Below are 22,533 nucleotides of genomic sequence, written 5' to 3'. Positions count from 1 at the left end.
TCCGCCAGTACTGGTCGTATGTCAGCGGAGTGACGGCTCGCATCGATCCTGAGCATCCTCGCCCAATTACTGTATCCAATGTTGTGGACAACGTGAGGCCGCCGTGGGACCGGGAAAGACAAATGGTCTACGTTACGATCCTGGCCGTGGCGAGAATGGTGATTTGGACGTCGCGTCTGCAAGGTTGCCGGGGGGGGTGTTGTCTTTTTCTGATCAAGATCTGATCGCGTTCTTTAAACACCAACTACGGGTGAAGATCAGATGTGATAGAAGAAGGCTGCATCGCGCGGCATTTGACAGAAGATGGATACATGTGGCAAGTCTGTGTGTACGAAGAGGAGCCAAATTTGAATACGTGTTCCCCGCCTAGGTGTGGAACGCGCAGTTCTGTTAAGTAAAATTAAACAAGTAGTCTCTCAGCTAGCTGAGTGTGTGTTCCATCCCTCCTCGATTAGGAAGCCTCCAAGATCCCCATCCCCTCTTACCTGCAATTTTTGTTTTCACCCCTTCCTCTAAATTTTACCCATCTTGGAGAAAAAGAAATACAAACTAACCTCCATCCTTTACCCACAAAAATTTTCTTTTCTCCATTCATCCCCATCTAGAGGGCATCCCCACCTAGAGACTGACCCGCAGAAGCGAGGTTCCTTTTACAAACCTAGTGGAACGGGCAGTCTATCAACTAGACGGGGTTGGGAGGGTCCTACTAATCACCTTTTGTTTTTTGTTCCCCCGCCCTCGACACAAATGAATTATTGTACCATTTTATTGTTATCTTTTTTGTTTTTACACGTCAATAAAAAATGTTTTAAAAATCGGGAGTTACTAGGACGTCCCCCAATATGAAAGGGTGAATGCAGTATTATGGTGAAAGAAGATATTAGCTGGGAGAAACTTTTGACTTTGTTTAGTTCTGGAGTGACAAGGATGACCAACGACCCCCAAAATCCCCCCTTTTGAGTTGGCCATGTGCCTAAGTTTTTTGTTCACCATTAATTTTACTGTATTTTTTAACATGAATAAAAGATTTAATATCTCAAAGTGTAGTATCTGTTCTTCAGATACTTCACTTCAATTTCTTGTTCTCTGTCAGTGGAGGATAAATCCTTCACGACTGAGACAATTTTTATTTTTGTTCCTTTTCTCCACATTAAAAAACGACCCTGGTGTCCAACTCTGTCCCGTGGGGAGGCATTGTAAATAGGGACATCAGCATAAATGTCAACGAATGATCTAAATATGTGTTTTGGGAGATCTTGTGCCAATATCCTCCACCTGGGCAATGCTGGGTACTCCCCACTAGTAAATGGTAAAAGACAGAAAGGAATAGCGTAAAGTTAAGAGTAGGACGGCTAAAGGATGGCTAAAGGACGACTAAAGGATGGCTAAAGGGCGGCTAAAGGACGGCTAAAGGATGGCTAAAGGATGACTATCAATCACTTTTGATGGTCTTGTATCTAATTTATAAGTAAAATTAATAAATAGTGTGAAATGAAGTATATAAAGAAACTTGTGTCAAGTGGTCAGGTGGTGTGTCCGTGATGCTATATTTTGGAATGTCTTCCCTTCGTCAGACGAGTATCCAATTTTCAAACGTGCATGGTTGGTTTATTGTAGATGGAGCAGGTTTGCATAAATTGAAAAGTTTCAGAGACATAATTTATTAATATCGAACGTATGTTTTTAAGCAATGTTATTTGCAGTGTTTTGGGTTTTTTTTTGTTAATATTTAGATTTAATTACTAGGGATAGGACAACAGCATATTCTTTTCATTGTTTTGACTCGAGTGTGTATCCATTGATATCTTATATGCTTTTATATAGAGTGCTGTGGTTCTTGGTTGATTAACTGTGATCTAACAGTGTTGGATATATACTCGAGAGTCAAAACAATGAAAAGTATATTCTGTTGTCAAAGCTCTAGTTACGATACCGATCGAAAAGGTAGCCATGTTTCGATTTTTAGGAAGAAAAGCTAGTATTTAAAATGGAGAGAGGGGTGTCGGCACTTTAAACTAAGTTATCTCCCCTTGGTGTGGTCTAAAATCCAAACATGGCTACCTTCAGCATGCTGTTATAAAAACGTGTTTTTTCGCTGTATAAAAAAACTATTTGATCAAATTAATTTTTTTTTTTTCAGAAAATTGCAGTACAAAACACATACATACAATATAACATTTTTTTTTCAATATAAAACCAACCAACGTCTTGGAGTTGAAATACATTTGTCCACAGGTTCCAGCTTCTATCCAAGAACAGATGAAATTCCAGGTTGTTCAAAAGACCAGCAATGTAGTAATTGTCTGTATTTTTGAGATGAGGTGTTTTCATTGATTGAGATTGTCGGACTGACTTCCTCATCTTGGTTGTTATCGTCACAACGTTTCGGCCGTTTTGCCCTCCGGCCTTCATCAGGTGTTTTGTATCGAACTGGGGAACCGTTTGTTAGGAGTCTCGAACCCAACCCTTTATTATTATTACGGGGGTACCGTGTTCGGACTCCAGCTAGGCTTGGGGACATAGTTGCTGTTTTGATACAAAACACCGTCAATTTTTGTAATTTTTTTCTTCTCTAGGTTGTTCTTTCTTTATTTTTATGGAAATCACACCTGGCGAGGCATGAAACCACTTGATGTTAAGGAGCTAAAAAATATTACTTCAAGGCTGAAAACTAGCCAACGATAAGTGTTAGCTAAATAGAATCCGCGTCAGAAAACAGCAATTCTTGCATCTTTTTCAGAAATATCACTCCTGGAATGTGAGGAGTAGATGATAGATTAAAGAGAAGAAAAGTTATAAGCCTTTCTAGTGTTTTATATTTTTTTAGAGAGATTGCACATAGTTGTGATGATAACAACCAAGATGAGGGAGTCAGTCCGACAATCTCAATCAACACCAACAATGTAGTTGAGGTATGTCAAAATATATGTATGCGTTTATGTTATGTCTGACACACATGCACGCAACACACTTAGACGATCACAGCACGTAAATAGACTGCAACTCGACAACTAAGGGTTCAGATAGTGAAGAACCTCACAATAGACATTAGACACGTGACACACAATAACACAATGTATAAATGAACCCCTCTATAATTGTAGTATTGGGAATCCCTGCTTAATTGCTATTAGGTTGGTTGTTTTTGTTTTACGGCATATCAACCTTTTTCAGGTTATTTAATGCCGAATCTAGTTATTTTGAGGAACGATTTTTAATGGAGTATATTTTTTTTAAAGTCAGATTCTATTTAACCCATAGTTGGGACCTTAACAGGTACTATCACTCCGGGTCAGAGTGGACCTGGGAGCAATGGCAATTAAAGGGTGGCTCCACACTCCCTAAGGCCCGCAAGGTGGGGCCTCAACATCGGATATAGTTTTAGGTCATATCCAGGACCTAATTGCTATATAGGTAGTTTTTGAAATAGAAAGTTATATAAGCATAATTTTGATTTCCCATCAGCGATTTAGCAGGGTCAGAAAGGTTAGGTTTGACAGGCATCAACCTTGAACAACCTCGATAGAATATACCAGAAATTAAGGGGTGACACGGGAATTGTGGTCGTAGGCTTCTGGTTGATGACCACATGGGGAGAGTGGTTTTGAGCGGCAGAGAATGCAAACGGGAGATTCGGGTCTCCGAAAACCAGGGTCCGAGATGTTAGGCTTGCCTTGAATAAAAAAGATTGAAGCTTCAAATTCCATCTTGTTGATGAATCTGTCTGCAGCAGCACCACTCCCCAGCAAGACGGAGACCAGCGACCAAGAAGGCATCATCCGCTGGGCAAGGTAATCAGGTATGTTCGCATTATAGTATTGCACATACACGTCTTGGAAACTTCCAAAAGAACTGTAGAAGAATAAGAACACACATACCTACACACACACATATAACAGTGAACGTAAGATACGTAAGAGCACACACACCCACACACATATATGTAAGAACACTGATAAACACACAGACCCATAAAAGTAAACGCTTAATAATAACTAGCAGGGGTTACCTGGTACCTGGCGATGCCTGGGTGTTTGGAGGTGTGTGTGGTGTTAAATAAAAAAGAAATCGGGGGGGGGGGGGAGAGTCGAACCCGAAGCCCTGAGGCGAAGTTTGAAAATAAAATCGGCCAGCCAGGATGAGTTAGTGAACGATGTTTGAATTAATTTAAGAACGAAATTGACAGGTGCGCGGCTGGAAGTCGTCGAGCATTACGACGACGACGACGATGTAGGTTTGTTTGTTATAAGCGAAGTAAAAAAGAAAACAACGTTAACACTTAAGTGGGAAAAAAAAACACAAAAAAAACTAAAGTAAGGCAAACGAACGATGAAAACAGAAAAACGAACACGTGAAAAATGGCTTAAATAAGCCTGTTTCGATATTAAAATTTAAAAAAAATCGGTGGGTACCCGGGTGTTTTTGGGTGTTGCTAAGAATAAGCGAAGTGTAAAAAAAAAAAAGAAAAGCAGAAAAACGAACGTTACGTGAAAAATGGCTTCAATAACACTGGTTCAATATTTAAATTTAAAAAATTGAAAAAAAAAATAAAATCGAAACCACAATTCGAAACCAAAACGTCTAGATAATGAACCAAGGCCTTAATCAACTGAGCTAAGGCGACGTTCACAAAATTTGTTTGGTTTTTCAACTATTTAAAGTAAATCAGGTCACGATGTCATCTGACGCATGCGTAGAATCAGTCATTGTCACGAGAGGACCGTTTTTGTTGACCCCCCCCCTTGTCAAAAATTGTCGATTTCAGGGTGAAAAAGTTAACGTTTTTGGCCAATTTTTCGAGCAAAGGATGGAGCTTCGATGTGATACCGAGTTTGTGAATTTTCGTCGCGTCTGTCGAAAGTTTTTAGCAGACATCCAAACATACACACATACATTTTCACTTTTATATATATATACTAGCGGGGGGGGGGGGTACCCGGCGATATTCGGGTGTCTTGAGGTAAATCAAAACTCCGGGAGGTGGGGGTGGGGGAGGTTAAATAATAAAAAAAAAAATGTTTTGGTAGGTGAATGTATGAGGATCGAACCCGTACCCTTGAGTTGGAAATTAATGTGTGAAAAAAAAAAAAAACTGTGTAACGTTAGCCATTAAGCCACGGCAACATACAACGTAGACATGTTTGAATTTATTTATTTAACTATAAAAACCGGCGTGCGCAATAAAAGTTAACTCTGCTGCTTCCATTTGACCTAATTAAGAAGGTCAAATAGAAGTCACTCAGCGTTTGGGTTTGTTTACCCAAATTTGACTGTTTCATCCCCCAACAGATGTGGGGGAGGGGAAAGCAGCTCTCCCAATTGTCCAGATTGAATAGCAACTGTCTGAATTGATCAAAGCTGATTGCTCCTGGACATTTTTCCCGGCGCAATGCCGCGAACACATCCGTTTGAGTTTAGTTTCACTTTATTTATACTAAAAAGCCCAATCAACACGCGAGAAGCCAAAATAGCAATAATTTTGTAAAAATCGACGTAAATAAATCTATACGCTACGCGGTTTCCTAATTCCTAGATATTATTATATAGGACCTATATAAACAGTTTTAAGCGATAGTAACGAACCCGGGACTGTGTGCGAGAAAAGCCTTTGCCAGACATACACAAAATGTTCACACACATTTTGCCTTTTATATATATACTAGCGAGGGGTACCCGGCGTTGCCTGGGTGTTTGTAGGTGTGTGAGAAAAAAAACAGGTGCCCGTGAAAAAAAAAACGAAGCTTTTACGACGCGCAGTTGGAAAATAGTAAAGTGTGAAAAAAAAACAGGTGCGCGTTTTTGATTGACATGACGGCGATAGGTATTCAGCAGTCAGCATTTTGTGCGGGACAGTTTTTAATGAGGTCAATAAATCGTTTTTTTTGTTTTCCAGTATGAGACGTTTCCTTTTTTTATACGGAAATCATTCCAGACAAGGCATGAAGCCATTTGATGTAAAGAGAAAAAAGAAAAAAAAAAGCATTTCCAGGTCAAAAACTTGTCAACAATACGTGTTTTTTTTTCCTTGGTCATAAAACCGTTAGCAAGAGACAGAGGTTACTAAGCTAATTAGGGACGGTATAAGACTTAGGAACATCACAATAGTTCATTAATAGAGATCCGAAAATGTGACAGTGATACATGTTCATTCACACAATTCTGAGGCAGCACGTTCAGGATCGCAGAACACAATGTGAAAGAAGATCTCTGAGCAAACATGAGAATTGTATAAAAGAAAATCAGTACAGGACGGAACGATAAAATTGTCGCCCTAAAGAAAACAACACTAGTTTTATTTTAAAACTTTTATTGAAAAAAAATCAATTCAGGTAACTTGGTTTTGTAGTAGAGCTGACATCTATTATAATGTAGCCGTCTCCAGCCTCAATCACAGCATCGATACAGGTCTGGAACTGGGAGCATGCCTTTTCCACAAGCACTAGTGGAAGCTTAGTGAATACCTGATCGATGGCAGCAATCAGGCTGGCTTTGGTGTTGTGGGAGGTCATGTTGGTGATGTTCTTGACATATAACCAAACAAAGTAGTTCTGCAGGTTCAGGTTGGGGGAGGAGGGGGTGGCAGTAAGAGAAGCGTACATGAAGCCAAGCCTGGGTCTCTTTGAAATTATGGGCTGGCGCTGAGTCCTGCTGCCACACCCAGGGTCTGCTAGTGTCTATTTGATTGCACCAGGGGATCACCACACTCTTCAGCACATCCAGGTACACTTCGGTGTTGACTTCCAAGCCAACTTTGAAGATGTGAGGTGGCATGATGTGGCCCTCACTTGAAACCACACAAAAGACTTTGTTTTCATCACTTTGAACATGTTCCTGTTATTCGAGACAATCCAGCGATGCATTCTGAGGGTGCTGGCAATGGTCCTGTTGTCATGACTTGGATCGATAGAGAGCAGGAGTTGTACAGTGGCAAATCTCTGATTTCGCTGCTTGATCATTGTGTCACTTTCAGACATGATAGATGGCTCCTATCACTCTTAGGATTTGTACACAACTGGCCAACTAGTACATGGTTTGCAACAAAAAAAAGAAAATCGATTTTCATCAAATGGAAATGGAATCATGTCGTCTTTTCTAGGGCGACAATTTTATCGTTCCATCCTTTATCGCTATCATATTTCTAGAGTTCTGTATTGGCCAACTATCATCAGCTTCTTAGAACTGCACGCCTGTGGAACTCTGTTCCGTCTGCCTGCTTCCCACCTGACCACAATATGTTCCGAAGTTTTATGCAATAATGTTTTGTTTTTTTTAAAACAAATCCGACACTATCCTAGCCACCGACATATTTAGCTGAAATCGCTTCGTACGGTTCGGTAAAATGTATTCGTTCGGACAATGGAACTGAATTTACAAGTATAGACTTTGAACATCTACTTATTTTTTTTTTATTTATTTATTTTTTTTATACCATTTATCAAGGCCCAGAAGCCACTTGGGGATAAGGGTTATTGCATGTACAGTAATCAATAGGATAGTATCGTAGTAATCGTTAGTATTGGAGATTTCATGAAGTGTCTTACTTAAGAGGGCAATTCATCAGGAATTTGTTTATGTTGGACTTGAAGACATCCAAGTTGTAGTCAGGTGGGAAACAGGCAAACGGAACAGAGTTCCACAGGCATGCACTTCTAAGAAAGAAACTTTGTTCATGGAAGCTACATTTTGATTTAGGCATAGATAAAGAGTGGGGAAAATTTTTGACAGTGGATTCAGCTAGACGGGTGTTTATCGTGAAAGATTGGCGAGAGAGGCCGAGAGATTGGAGCTTTTTTTTTTTTTTTTTTTTTACAAAGGCATCACCACATTATCAAGGCCCAGAGGCCACTCAAGGATAAGGGTTAAAGAGTGTACAGTAGAAGTTGGTCAATATAGTAATCATTAGTAATGAAAATTTGGTAAATTTAATAACTTATATGGAACGGTTCATCAAGAACTTATTTACTTCAGACTTGAACACAACCATATTGTAGTCAGCCGGAAAGCAGGAAAACGGAAGACAATTCCACAGGCGTGCAGTTCTAAGAAAGAAGCTTTGTTCATGGAATCTACGTTTAGGTTTAGGCACAGATAAAGAGTGGGGGAAATTATTGATAGTGTTTACAGCAAGACGAGTGTTTCTTGTGAAAGTTTGGCGAGGGGGGACCATAGATTGAAGCTCAGTTGAACACTTTCCATGAGGACGAGCACCTGACATGGAAATAACGATAAAACAAAGACAGGCTCGCAACATCTCTTCTGTGAGAGAGAGATTGCAGGGAAAAGAAAAGAGCATCTCCCACTAAGCCACGGAGTCTATTTTGTACTCTGTCAAGGCAGGATAGGCTGTTTTTAGAAGCTCCTGACCAACTATCGCTTAGAACTGTTTATATAGGCCCTAGATCATAATATGTATGATTTGGGAACACGGGTCGTGTCTAGATTTATTTACATCGACTTTTATAAGATTCACGCTATTTTGCTCTGTCCCCTGTTTGTCCTGCGTTTTAGTATAAATAAAGTGAGAGTAAATTCGATCATTGCGTGTTTTCGGCTTTCACGCCGGAACGTCCAGAAAGCAATCAGCTTTTGATCAATGCAGAGTTTCTCCTTATATCAGACAATTGCTATTCTATTTGGACAATCCCCTTTAAATGGGAGCTACCCCCCCATCATCATCTGGGGGAAGCGAAAACTAAAAATACTGCCACGTCATCTTAACTTCCTGTTCACTCGCTTTATAAGCTTTAACACGCTAATCAACTACTCTCACTTGTGGTAGAGACGGTTAAGTAGTTTGGCTTTTGTTTCCACCTCCGCGTCAAGGCTTCCGGGTTCAATCCCACCTCCTGACCAAAACTATTTTTTTTTCTTTTACACCTTCAAACACCCGGGCAACGTTTTTTATTCTTTAGTTTACCCCCCCCCCCGCCCCGCCCCTTGTTATTATCTTAAGATTGCAGGTTCGATCCGATAGGTTTATTTAAGCCATTTTTTTTGGTTTTCGTTTTAACATCGTCTTTTTTATAATATTTAAGCAAGGTTATTACTTAACCCCCCCCCTACACGCACCTACAAACACCTGGGCAACGCCGGGTACCCCTCACTAGTAGCTTAATAAAGGGGAAAAAAAAATTCTTGATTTTGGAATTCCCTACCAGGTCCCTGCTTCCCCTACTGTACTGACATGCAGAAGTTCAAGTGTAATGTGAACAGACATCTTGCTGCTCAACTCCCTACTTGTAAAATTGGTCACAAATAGTAACCCCCTTATATTAAAGTGATAATGTGCCTTGTTTGGGATGATGCCTCTGTTCAGTCTCGAAAGACAAAGGATGCCCTCTGCAGGGGCAGCTGCGGATGTAATTGTGAGGCAAGAGTTGTTTCCATTTCCAACCTGCTTTAGTCCAGTGGCAAGGACAAGTCCAGGATGATTGGAAACAATGCCAAGTGGAGAGCACATACAGCATTTGGAAGTCTCTAGTGGTCACCCATTTAGTACTGGCCAGGTTCAGCACTGCTTACTTTTCAGGTGAAATAACAGTAAAAAAAAAAAAATAGTAAAAAAAAATATTTTTTTAATAAAAAATAGTAAAAAAAATAGTAAAATAACATTTTTTTTAAATAAAAAAATAGTAAAATAAAATAGTAAAAAAATAGTAAAAAAAATTTTTTTTTAAATAAAAAATAGTAAAAAAATAAAATAGTAAAAAAAAATTTTTAAATAATAAAATAGTAAAAAAATAAAATAGTAAAAAAAAATTTTTAAATAAAAAATAGTAAAAAAATAAAATAGTAAAAAAAAATTTTTAAATAATAAAATAGTAAAAAAATAGTAAAAAGAAAAATAGTAAAAAGAAAAATAGTAAAAAAAATAGAAAAAAATAGTAAAAAGAAATAATAAAAAAACATTTTTTTAAATAGTCAAAAATAGTAAAAAAAATAATTAAAAAATAGTAAAAAAAATAATTAAAAAATAGTAAAAAAAATAGTAAAAAAAAAAATAGTAGAAAAAAGAAAGAAAAAGTCATAGTCTATTTTTGCAACCCCCCAGCAACAACGGAAACAGCTTTTATAATAAACTAGCGGGGGGTACCCGGCGTTGCCTGGGTGTTTCGAGGTGTGTGGCGTTTTGGGTAAATCAAAACAAAAGAATAATAAAAAATCGTTTTTAAAAACAAGTTTTGGTAGGTAAGTAGGAAGAATTGAACCGGGAGCCTTGAGGTTAGGGTTAGGCTTGAGGCGCAGTTGGAAAACAATAAAGTGTGAAAAAAAACGTGCGCCGTTTAATGGAAAGATGTTTGAATTTAGTTAAGTATTAAGAATTAGCAGGTGCCCATACTTGATGACTTAATGAGGTCAACTTTCAGTGCGGAGCAGTATTTTATTTACTGTAGGCTTGTTCACTTTTTTATATGAAAAAGTCGAATCCACATGGGCGATCGAAAAATGTTGAATATGTAACTTTTTAACGATGGGCAAATTAAATACACATGCGACCCCCGTTCATAACTCATAGATATTATGATTTAGACACGATATAAATAATTTTAAGAAGGAGCGACCCGAGCAAGAAAGCCTCAGAAAAAAACGAAAACACACACACATACACAAACATTTTCACTTTTATATATATAGATTATAACTTACGTGCAGTCGGCAGTGACAGTGGTAATGGTTGTCCCTTGGAAATGTGTTCGAGCACGGCTTGCCTCTGTAGAAAGTTTTTGCAGGCGGCATCATTCTACAAAGAAAAAAAAAAATGATTTAATTTGCTTTACAACCTATCAACCGGGTTATTAAATTTGTTTTCTTCTTGATTTTACAAGACATGAAGCCACTTGATGTAAGGAAAAATAAATAAATAATAAAAAAAAGGAAGCAATTCAAAGTCAAAAGCAAGTTAGATAAATTCCAACCCAGAAAACAGCAATTCTTACCCCTTTGTCGGAAACAATGTCTTGAGTGTAGAACCATTCTTGAACTATAAAAATGTAGTTGTTCCATGTAAAAAAAAAAAAAAAAAAAAAAAAATCAGCATTCAACGACGTATCTGCTTCTGGTATATCAAAGCCCATTCAGATTTAGTTTAATATATATATATATCAGGCAATTGCTATTCATTTGGACACTCCCCTCTATATGGAGGAGCTGATTTTCTCCAACATCTTGGAGAGAAACTGGCTTGCAGCCAAACTTAATTTCATTCCCGTATGGCGTGATGTTTGCCCTCATTAAATTCACGCACCTGTCATTTAAAATTTTTAATCGTTAAATTAAAACAGTTTTCACTTCCTCTCCCGTTGTGGCCGAGCGGGTAAGATGTTAGGTTTTTTTTTCCCTTTCTTTTCCACCTTCGCGTCAAGGCTTTTTTTGTTTTTCCTCAACACACACCTCCAAACACACTTTGTTTTTGTTCTTTTACACCGCCAAACACCCTGGGCAACGCTGGACACCCCCGCTAGTCTATATATATAAAAGGCAAAAGTGGCGCGCACGTTTTTGTATGTCCATGAAAGGCTTTTTTCGGGGGATTCACGACCACGTTACTATTTTTTAGAACTTTTTTATATACTCCCTAGATTATAATAACTACGATTTGCGAACAGATGTCGTTTCTACATTTATTTTGATTGACTTTTATAAAATTCCCCCCATTCCGTCCTTTTGCGTGTTTGTTCGTCTTTTTCATATAAAAGCGAAACTTGGAGCTGAGTAGGCCGCCTGCCTTTCCTGCCAGTTTGATCAATGTTGGAATAACCCTTCATATCAGAGAATTGCTATTCATTTGAGTTCCCCCTTTTTCGGGTAGGCTTGGTTTCCCCAACATCGTGGGGAAACCAAGCCTAAATGAAACGGCAGAAAGGTGAACTGGCCTTCAGCCAACGTTAATTTCTGCGCCTGCGTGAACTCATTTCTGCAAGTGAACTTTTTAATCGTTAAATTTGAATGCTTTTTACTTCCTCTTGCCTCGTAGCGTAGCAGTAAGATCTCAGCTTTTCTTTCACTTTCTTTTCCACCTTCGCGTCACAAGTTCAAGCCTACCTACTACCACTTTATTTATTTTTTCTCCAAACACCCAGGCAACGCTGGGTAACCACGCTAGTCCCATATAAAGAGGAACTAAACTATGCAATCCATTTTAAGATACGATTTTCATGACGAGACATTTCCAAATCTCACATGACTTTAGTTGTGTCTATTCTTGTTAAAATCATGGGACTTCCTGTTTCCATTTTCTCCTTTTTTGCATCCGTTTAAAAAATTACCCAGCAAAATGTACCTGTCGAACCAAATGCAAGAGAGATACAAACAATTGCACTTACAGGACCGATTAGAATCTTGAAAAGATCTCCCGGTTGAAATGTATGAAACGGCAGGTGAATATCTGGTATCTGGTAGGATGCCCCACACCCAGCTTCTTGTTGTTGCTGTGTCAGCTTCCACCGTGGGTTGGTTGAGCCGACTTCTCCAACTGAATTCTCTGCAGCTCTGATAGATGCCGCCTAGGCATGAGTCGATATCATGTCCAGCCATTCGCAGTTCCAGTGGCGCACTCCGTAGGATCAGATTGGCATCTTACTTCACTAAGCCAGGTTTTAAGCTGACCATCACATCGTTTCTTGGAATAAGGTCATCTGGTTGCCGGCACAGTGTAACTAAACCGTTGGAGACGTCTCCAAAGGAGGGTATTTTTGAAGGATGATATCTGGCAGCATGTTTGGGAGAAATTGGTGCCAGCGAACCTGAAGGTTTTAGTAGCATTAGCAAAACCTTCCAGTCTACCAAGATCATAAACTCATACTGGCCAAGTTTTGCATCCATGTGTGTGTGTGTGTGTGTGATATAATTTTCCAAGTTTTAATCATCAAGTTTTCTCAGTCATTGCTTCCAACCCTAGAGTGGGTCTAGGTTGATGGTAGTAGGGATAGAGTCATCTGGTTGCCAGCGCAGAGTGTGACCGAACCATTGGAGACGTCTGTTTGAGGGATGGTATTTGGCAGTGCGAACGGATGATGGCGTTTGGGACAAATTTGTGCCAACGAACCCGAAAGATGTGGCGTAGACATAACCAGCTTGAACAAAATGAAGAAAAAAAAAAAACAGTTGGTGCATCTTAAGAACAACCTCGTTTCGTTCATCGTGTTCTTCTTATTCTTCGGCAAACTCACCTGAATGTTGGATAAGACTTCACTTAATAAATGATGCTCGTTTTTCTCGGATTCTCTCCGCACTTTTAAGCAATTGAAGATCTTCTGCTGCCGATGGAGTCTTAAACCGTTTTCACGATATTCTTGCAGCTTTTTAATATCCCGTTTTAATTCTTCTTCATCTGATAAAAAAAAATTTTTAACTTAAAATAAGATGGCACTAGAAGCCAAGAAAAAAAAATGCTACGAAAAAAAAAAAGTGTTAGGAAAAAAGATGTTACAAAAAAAAAATGATACAAAAAAAATATGCTACAAAAAAAATGTTACAAAAAAAATTGCTACAAAAAAAAAACATGTTACAAAAAAATTGTTACAAAAAAAATTGCTATAAAAAAATGTTACAAAAAAAATGATACAAAAAAAATTGTTACAAAAAAGAAATTGTTACAAAAAAGAAATTGTTACAAAAAAGAAATTGTTACCAAAAAGAAATTGTTACAAAAAAGAAATTGTTACAAAAAAAAATGTTACAAAAAAAATTGTTACAAAAAAATGATACAAAAAAAATTTTTTAACTTAAAATAAGATGGCACTAGAAGCCAAGGAAAAAATGCTACGAAAAAAAAAGTGTTAGGAAAAAAGATTTTACGAAAAAAAATGATACAAAAAAAATATGCTACGTAAAAAATGTTACAAAAAAATTGTTACAAAAAAAAATGTTACAAAAAATTGTTACAAAAATAAATGATACAAAAATAAATGATACAAAAAAATTATAAAAAAATTGTTATAAAAAAAATGATACAAAAAAATTGTTACAAAAAAAATTGTTACAAAAAAAAATGATAAAAAAAAAAAAAAATGTTACTAATAAAAAAAAAACTGTTACGAAAAGAATGGCAAAAGGAAATGCATAGTAAATTACATCCTCTTCATTCCCAACAATTTTAATCATCACGATCAGACAAATCTTTTTTCTTTTTTTTTCTGGAAGTCAAAAGCGTTGAAATTAACCGAAATCAATCCAATGCTTTTTTGTTTTTCTACTTCTTTTTGCAAAACTTAATTAGGTTACGCAAAACCCAAAACTCCCCCCCCCCTTTTCATTTCCCCTTTCTATTTTCCCCCCCCACTTCCTGACTGATTTCCTAACTTAAAATGTACCAAACATTAATACTCTAACCCTTTTTCCCTCTCCCATTGCAAAACTCTTTCATGTTCTGCAGGGCAGGGAACAAAAACAATAAAATCCACTATAAAACAACCAAGCCAAACACTGCAAACGAGCGGTTGAAGATACAAAGAACTTGAAGAATAAAAACCTTCCACAAAATAACTGGATGCAACATGAATATCATTTCCAAAATCACTGGATTCGGCATTAAATAAACCGAAAAAGGGTTGATATGCCATAAAACAAAACAACCAAACTTATCTTTCGAGAACACAACACTTGGACGTAAGGAGCTACTATTTGGGACCATGTCTACAGAGAACTATTTGAGGAGATGAGCAGGAAAGTGTTTGTTCACATTACATTTAAAATTCTGCATATTAGTACAGTCTAGGAAGCAGGAAATAGGGAGGGAATTCCAAAGTCTAGCATTCCAAGGGAAGAAATTATTAGAGTAGAAGAATTACCAGCATCTAAAGATTTCAACAGTATGTGGGGTGAGATTTTGCTGCTTGATGGGGGAGTTGGGGGTACGTACATTAACGGGGACACAAGCGCAATGAGTTCATCAGAGCACATTCCATTACAGTAGGGATGTAACATTACTTATCGGCTCATTTCTCAAATCCATCCTCATTATTTCTTCCCATCTTTTATTTAATCCTAACCCTTAATAACAACACACAATCATTTGGGGTTCAATCATTTTTTCAGGGCGGAGGGGAGTGTATTTTCTAATATACATAATACTCCATAGGAGTTCCATTCATTGAGAAGAAGCAGCTGTCTTAAACACAATCACTCCCATTTGTGATTCAGAAACCAGAGAAAAATCTTATCTGCTCATCTGTTACTGACTTCCTGTCTGTGATGCCACATCCAAAACATTTAATTATATTCTTTAACTTCTAGTGCAATTTTCTAGTTTCTCCTTAATCTTGCTTAAAGTGGAAAACTCCATCATTTTTTTTTATATACCTGCATCAAATCTTGCTACATTTTCTGTATTCTGTATTCATAATCAAATTAAGACCACGATCTTCTTAACAGGTTGCCATCCTTTTCACTTTCATTAGCACTTAGTGATGAAATCAATAGAAAGGAAAATATTCTTTAAATTCAAGTGAAATTTTCTGGTTTCTACTTAATCTATCTTCAAGTGGAAAATTCCATTTTTAACATTAGACAATACTTACAATGAAGCGATTCCACATAAATATCAAATTCAACTGGCGACATGAGACGATTGAACACTCGTATACCATTGACAAAATTTTTGATGGTGCAATCATAGCGTTTGCTAAAATCTGTTAAAATAAAATAGAATGATATTTAATACAGGGTGTTCAAAAAATCACAATCTGACTAAGAAAGTGGGAATTTTTTTTTTTTTAAAAGTTCAAATTCAAACAATTTTTATTTATGAAAAATAATGTCTTTTAAATGTTACCCATTTTCAGCTTCACATATTTGTGCTCTTTCCAAAACATTATTCATGACAAATTGCAGAATCTCTGGATTGCGATTAAACTCCCTTATTTTGTTCCTGATGAGTCTGGAATGTTCCATTATGCTGAGATGGGCGTCCACTCTTAAAGTTTTGCTTGGCTACTCGTCCATGAGTGGATAATCTATTATGTAAATAATGATTCAGGAAAGAATTTTTGGTACTTACTAGTGACAGGACAATTCCAATATTTTCCCTCGATTCCGTACTAAATTTCCGATTCCGATACAATTACTGATTCCGTACTCAATTAAATTACCAATTCCAATTCTTTATAAATCTCTAAATGCTTAACAATAGAGTTGTTAGTTAAAATCAATAAATATTTATTATTTTTATTATTATTACCAGCAGTGGAAAATTTGGCATTAACCCATGGGTTACGATGGTATTTTTACACACATTGCTTACGATGGGTGTGAATTTTTTCATATCACATAAAATCAAGTCTAGGGTCTTTGAAAAATAATTTTTTAATCAAATATTCAAACATGGGTTTCATTCATTGATTAATGCAGGGCAAAGAAGAATTCCATAGTCCTTGAAGACACCATTGTTGCAGTCGTTTGTAATCGTAAAAACTAGGTGTTAAAAAATTAACAACTAGTGTAGACTAAGGATTAAACAAAATCAAATAAAAAAGATAAATAAAGAAATCGTCTTTGGCATCGGAAAACAGGCAGAAATTTTTTTTTTTTCCGATTCTGGTTCCGATTTTTTCCGATTCCCAATTCCGAATAATCGTCCCAACAATAGTACTTAGCCAGTTTATGACCTAATCTCTAACAACTTTCTATCAGTATCGTCTGGCAGGTTAAACAACCAGAAGATGCTGAAGCGATTATCCAATCAGATGTCGGAAGACAAGTTTCAATGAAAATGTGAAATTTGTTAAATCAAAAATAATTTGTGAAATTCCCTCTCCCCAAGTTAAGAATGGTTTTCTAAATAGAAAGGCATTCTTAATATGCAAAAAGACGAAAAGGAAATGCTGTATTTTGAATTAATCATTTGGCAGTCTTTGCTTCCAACATTTTCTGGCTGTTTATGTAACCAGGTAGCCTGCAAGAAGATAACGTGAAGTTGCTGGAAATTGGGTCATACATTGGACAAGTGCTGAATTTTTTTTTATTAACTAGTGGTGCTGATTAGATAGCTCCATATATCAATTTTCCTTATCATATTAATTGATCACCGAAAAAAAAAATATTTTAAATACTTACGTAGGATTTTTTTTAAGTTGATTAACCCGTAATCTCGAATTATCCTACAAAAAAAAAAAAAACATTTTAAATTAAAAACAATTTATATATTAAGAAATTTGGGACAAAGTATGGGATGAGGAAAGAATTTGAAAAAAAAAATTTTAATTAAAAACAATTTATATGGTAAGAAATTTGGGACGAAGTATGGGATAAGTTAAGTAATTGGAAAAAAACTTAAAATTTACTGATTAGATAGGTATTTAATTATGTAAAAAGAACTTGCAGTTTGTAATATGTAATAAATGTTTTTGCGAAGTATTTAAAAGCAGAAGTTGTGTTTTTCCTTTGGTAACGCATGCTGATGGGAAAACACACACAGGAACACGCATGCACGATTCCGTAAATGTAAACAAAGTAACAGGCCAGAAATATAAAAAAAATTTTTAAATGCAAATATATTGTAAGTTTATCAAATGTCTATGTATATTTAATTTCCTACAGAGAAGTTGCAGTTTTTTTCTTTAACACCATTCAAAAAGGAAAAAAAACCCTTGACTTAAGTCACACTTAGTTCAAAGCCACTGACTCCACACTGTGAAGAAACAAGCCCTCAAACTTAGGGTTGACCGCCTCAACTTTACTAATAGAAGTTTACGGGCATTTGCATCTTGAGTCAGAAACTTGTAAGAGGATGATAGTTGAATACTAATGGAAAGTCTTTCAATTGGCTTTTGAGAATAATGATGTCTCCATTCAGTCTCGAAAGACAAAGGATACCCCCTGTAGGGGCAGCATGGCATATAATTGTGTGGCAAGGGTTGTGCAATCCCCAACTGCATCTCTCCTGAATCGGCACTGCACTACTTGAGTCCAGTGGCAAGGAGAAGTCTAGTACGACTGGAAACAATGCTAAGAAATTCGGAGAGCACATACACCACCTGGAAATCCCAAATGGTCACCTATCTGGTACTGACCACGTTCAACGTTGCTTAACTTTGGTGATCTCATGAGAACCTGTGTGTCAACGTGATTGTGCCGATTTTTTTGAGAAAAAACATAAAAAAAACTTACTTTTTGCGCCTGCAACGTTCCTTTATACTTTCTTTATAAATTCTCACCACAGCCAACTTTAATTCTGTAAATAAATAACAGGTGGAATCATTTTATTTTTTTGTTTTATTCTCATCTTGGTTTGGTTTTTTTCTCCAAAAAATGCAAATAAAACCAAATCTATTTCTTTTTTTTTTTTTTTTTTTTTTTTTAATAAATCCGGGTTCATTCTGTTTTTTTTTGTTTTTTTTAATGATGAATGTATATTTTTGAGATGAAGTTTGATAATTATTTTTTGTATTATTTGGACTGTTGTTCTCATCTTGGTTGTTTTTTTTTAAGTAGAAAAAAATTTTTTAAAGAAAGCATGTTTTGATGAAAATTAGTGAAAATAAAATATTGCCTTAAAAAAAAAAAAAAGCAACGGAGAGTTCCAAAGGGAGGTAAATAGCATGTAACTATTGGCAAATTGTTTGTTTTTTTTATGAATTGTGCATTTTTGTCTTGTGTTTGCATATCATGTCATGTTTTCAAAAAAAAAAAAAAATATGGCAACGTTTTTTTTTTTTTGAAAAAATTGAGAAGTCGTATTTTTTTAAATAATGCATTAATATTTTGGACTTCTGACCATTAAGTAGATATTATTGCTTTTAGTTGAAATCAATACAAAAAGTCAGTAGATACCATTGTGTGTTTTTTTGTTTTTTTTAAATCGCTTTTCACGTTTTCCAAATTTTTCTATTATAGAGTACCTATTTACTATGCCTCCCCACGGGACAGAGTTAGACACCAGGGTCGTTTTTTAACGTGAAGAAAAGGTACAAAAACAAAAAATTGTCTCAGTCGTGAAGGACTGATCCTCCACCGAAAGAACAAGAAATGAAAGTGCAGCATAGTATACAATTTGTATTCCTATAATGTAATCCTATAATATAATCCTATAATTCTATCTCTATATAAATAAAATGAACTCATTTTTTCCCGTCTGATTTTGACATTAATAGGATTAAAAATCAAGCTATTTCATGCAAATACATTATGCACAAACGGCAGAACAATATCTGAGGTGTGTTATAGGCTTATTAGTTCTCAAATTCCTCGATAATCTTAGATTTCTATACTTTTTCTGCTGAGAAGTCACGGCCAAAATCGGTTAAGATCAATGGAAGTGGTAAAATATTTTCTCTCTTAAAAATTCCTCCTCCCCCTGCCACCACTTAACACCGTTTGGAGATCGTTCACAAGGAACAGTTGAGAAGAGAACACCGGTTTGGCTTCGTAGTTCTATCATCATGTTAAGTTATTTAAAATCACTAAACTAAGCTGCAGTGCTCTGTGGCGTAGTGGTTAGGTTGCTGGACAATTCACATTATATTTTCACGTTCGCGCCGACCTACCATATTGGTTTTTTTTTTTTTTTTTTTCCTAAACAACTGGAATGGACTTTTCTTAGTGGCCGAACTGTTAACGTTGCAGATGTTTTTTTTTTTTTTTGTTTTTTTTCACACTTTATTTTCCTACTTTTACTCATGACTCCGGGTTTGATCCTTCCTACTTACCTACCATAACATTTTTTAAAACTCCCCCCCCCCCCCCGTCCCGGAAACAAACACTCGGGCAACGCCGGGTACCCCCGCTAGTAATATAATATAAAGACTTTTTCAACTATTATAGAGTAGATGTGTGAAATAAATTGCATACAAATTTGTATTTCTATACATTTCCTTACACAATAACTCTGTCAATTTTCAGTCTACAGACTCGAAATTTGATATACAGGGTACTGAGATTTGGGAAAATCTTTCTAATCTGTTTTCGGACAGAAATTTGGCTGTTAAGGGGTCAAAGTTCAACGATTTGACCTTTGAGAACTCTACCAAACTCCTCCGATAATTTTGGGTCTAAACAATTGAAATTTTAGATATAGGTTCCTTGAACATGGATCTAACTTAATAACTTGATTTGAGCCCAAAACAATAAATGCTAAGTGGTCATAACAGAGGTCAAAGTTAAAAAAAAAAATTGTCCTCTGCGGTTTCTACTAAAATACTCAGACAATTTCTGGTCTAAACATTTGAAATTTCACATAAAGGGTATTCAGAGATAGGGCAAGCTTTTTAATCGGTTTGGGTCGAAAATCTTTAGTTACCAATATATAAATGCATGTATGTATGTATGTCTGCCTAAAACTTTCGACAGAGGCAACGGATTTTACCAAGATCAGTCTCGTTTTGAAGTTCGACCTTTCAGATGACAACTATGGAAAAATTGGCTAAAAGCATTAATATCTTCACCTTCAACTGGGCACTTTTCTACAGGGGGGGGCGCTTTTTTCGGCAATATTTTCGAAAGTCATCCTCTCCTTTCGATCGTCTAGCCTTAATTAAAACCTACGTCACTTCCGGTTTGTTTTTTTCCTCCTTTGCAGTACAGGTTCGAGCCTGCCTTCCTACTTTTTCCACTTTTTTTTTTTTTTTCCTGAGCACACACCTCCAAACACCCGGGCAACGCCGGGCTGAAATGCTAGTACAATATAATCCTATAATATAATATAATATAATATGATATAATATAATATAATATGAAGAAGTTCTACTTTGACCTTTTGAACATGATCAACTGAACACTGTACCTTTCATAAAATGTTCGTCCTCATCTTCCTGCTCAAAGTCTTCCCTTTCCTCATCAAATGTCATGTCTTTTAGTTCAAGTTCGACAAAGTTATTATGTTCCACGTTAAAATCACCTCGTGCAGCCATGTAACCACCCATTTCCCAAAACAAAGGACTGCCTTCCTGAGGGCGCGGAGGGTCTTCGGACACTGAGGGAAAAAAAAAAAAAACAGAAAATGGGTAAATTTTTACTTTCTTTTCACCTTAACAATTACCTTTAAAATGACGACTTTTATAGGTTTTTGAGTATGTTGAAAACGAATATCACATTCAAATTTGGAAGAGGCTTGATTGAGCAAAACCAATAAAAATCATTTAATGAATCTTAATCAAAATCACGGACTCTAGATATAAAGTTTAGCATCATTACATTTTACTATTTATTCACTTCTGCCATTTTTACTGGTGACATTTTTACCTATATATATATATATATACATATATATATCCATGTTTCCGTTCAGTCTTGAAAGACAAAGGATACCCCCTGTAGGAGAAGTAGGGCTGTAATTGTGAAGCAAGAGTTGCGCAATCTCCAACCACACCTCTTCTGAATCGGCGCTGTTTGAGTCCAGTGGAAAGTAGAAGTCCTGGACAACTGGAAACAATGCTGAGATAAGCAGAGAGCACATACAGCACCTGGAAGTCCCAAATGGTCACCCATTTTTTTTTTTACATGGAGTTCACCACTTATCAAGGCCCAATGGCCACTCGGGGATAAGGGTTATTGTGTGTACAGTAATCAATGGGATAGTGTAGCAATAGTATTGGAGAATTGATAAGGTGTCATTACTTGGGGGGGGGGGTTCATCAGGAATTTGTTTGTGTTGGACTTGAAGACATCCAGGTTCATGGAACCTAATTTAGTATTGACCAGGTTAAACGTTGCTTAACTTCAGTGATCAAGCGGGAACCAGTGCGTCAACGTGATTATGCCGTAATTTGATATATATATATATATATATATATATATATATATATATATATATATATATACGGGTTGGAACGATAAAGTTGTTGCCCTAAAGAAAAAAATCATTTATTCTAAAACTTTTATTGAAAAAAAAAAATCAATTCAAGCAACTGGATTATGTAGTAGAGCTAACATCTATTCAATGTAGCCGTCTTCAGCCTCAACCACCACCTCAATACGGGTCCGGAACTGGGAACATGCCTTTTCCACAAGCGCCGACAGGAGCTAGGCAAATACTCGGTGGATGGTGGCGATCAGGCTGGCTTTGGTATTGTGGGAGGTCATGTTGGTGATGTTCTTGATGTATGACCAAATAAATTAGGGGAGGGGCAGTGAGAGAAGGGTACAAAGTCATAGCACTTCCTCTGAAGCCAAGCCTGGGTCTCTTTGGACTTATGGGCCAGAGCTAAGTCTTGCTGCCACACCCACACTCTTCAGCATATCCAGCTACACTTTGGTGTTGACTATTTGAGTATTCGCCGAGCTCCCGACGCGTGCTAGGCACGGACTTGCATAACTTGAGTTGAAAGCGAACACGTTGTGAACCATGACAACAAAATCGAAACAATGAACTGTTCACGCATGATTTGCAAACAGCATTTAAAGCAACGTTTTTACCTGATCCCCGCCTTTCAAACAAATAATTTCTACATAAAGTAATTGACGATTTTCCTAACTTTTTGGTACCATGTTCATGCCACTTTGATGCAGATGACAAAAATTTTTAGCGGACATGCAAACACAAACAAACAACTGACATTTATATAATAAACTAGCGTTGCTCAGATGGAGAGAGGGGGTATA

General features: G+C 36.6%; 1 protein-coding gene across 3 annotated transcripts in view; it reads right to left on the bottom strand.

Moving 5' to 3' along the window:
- Window positions 1–22,533, bottom strand: part of LOC145269032 (transcriptional adapter 2-alpha-like) — a 97,153-nt gene that overhangs the window by 42,117 nt on the left and 32,503 nt on the right. For 2 of the 3 annotated variants that reach the window (XM_080124625.1, XM_080124626.1), the window contains exons 6-11: window positions 20,717–20,905; window positions 18,106–18,169; window positions 17,053–17,096; window positions 15,519–15,629; window positions 13,170–13,330; window positions 10,648–10,741 (exon numbers count right to left, since the gene is read on the bottom strand). In XM_080124625.1, coding sequence (XP_079980751.1) covers window positions 10,648–10,741; window positions 13,170–13,330; window positions 15,519–15,629; window positions 17,053–17,096; window positions 18,106–18,169; window positions 20,717–20,905 — 663 coding nt within the window. Of the gene's footprint in view, window positions 1–10,647; window positions 10,742–10,937; window positions 10,982–13,169; window positions 13,331–15,518; window positions 15,630–17,052; window positions 17,097–18,105; window positions 18,170–20,716; window positions 20,906–22,533 lie in introns of all 3 variants that reach the window. The other variant, XM_080124627.1, reaches the window with a different exon arrangement.

The sequence above is a fragment of the Euprymna scolopes genome, chromosome 45, assembly GCF_053919585.1.
Source record: "Euprymna scolopes isolate OS-2025 chromosome 45, ASM5391958v1, whole genome shotgun sequence".
Lineage (NCBI taxonomy): Eukaryota > Metazoa > Mollusca > Cephalopoda > Sepiida > Sepiolidae > Euprymna > Euprymna scolopes.
This window is presented reverse-complemented; position numbering and strand designations above follow the sequence as displayed.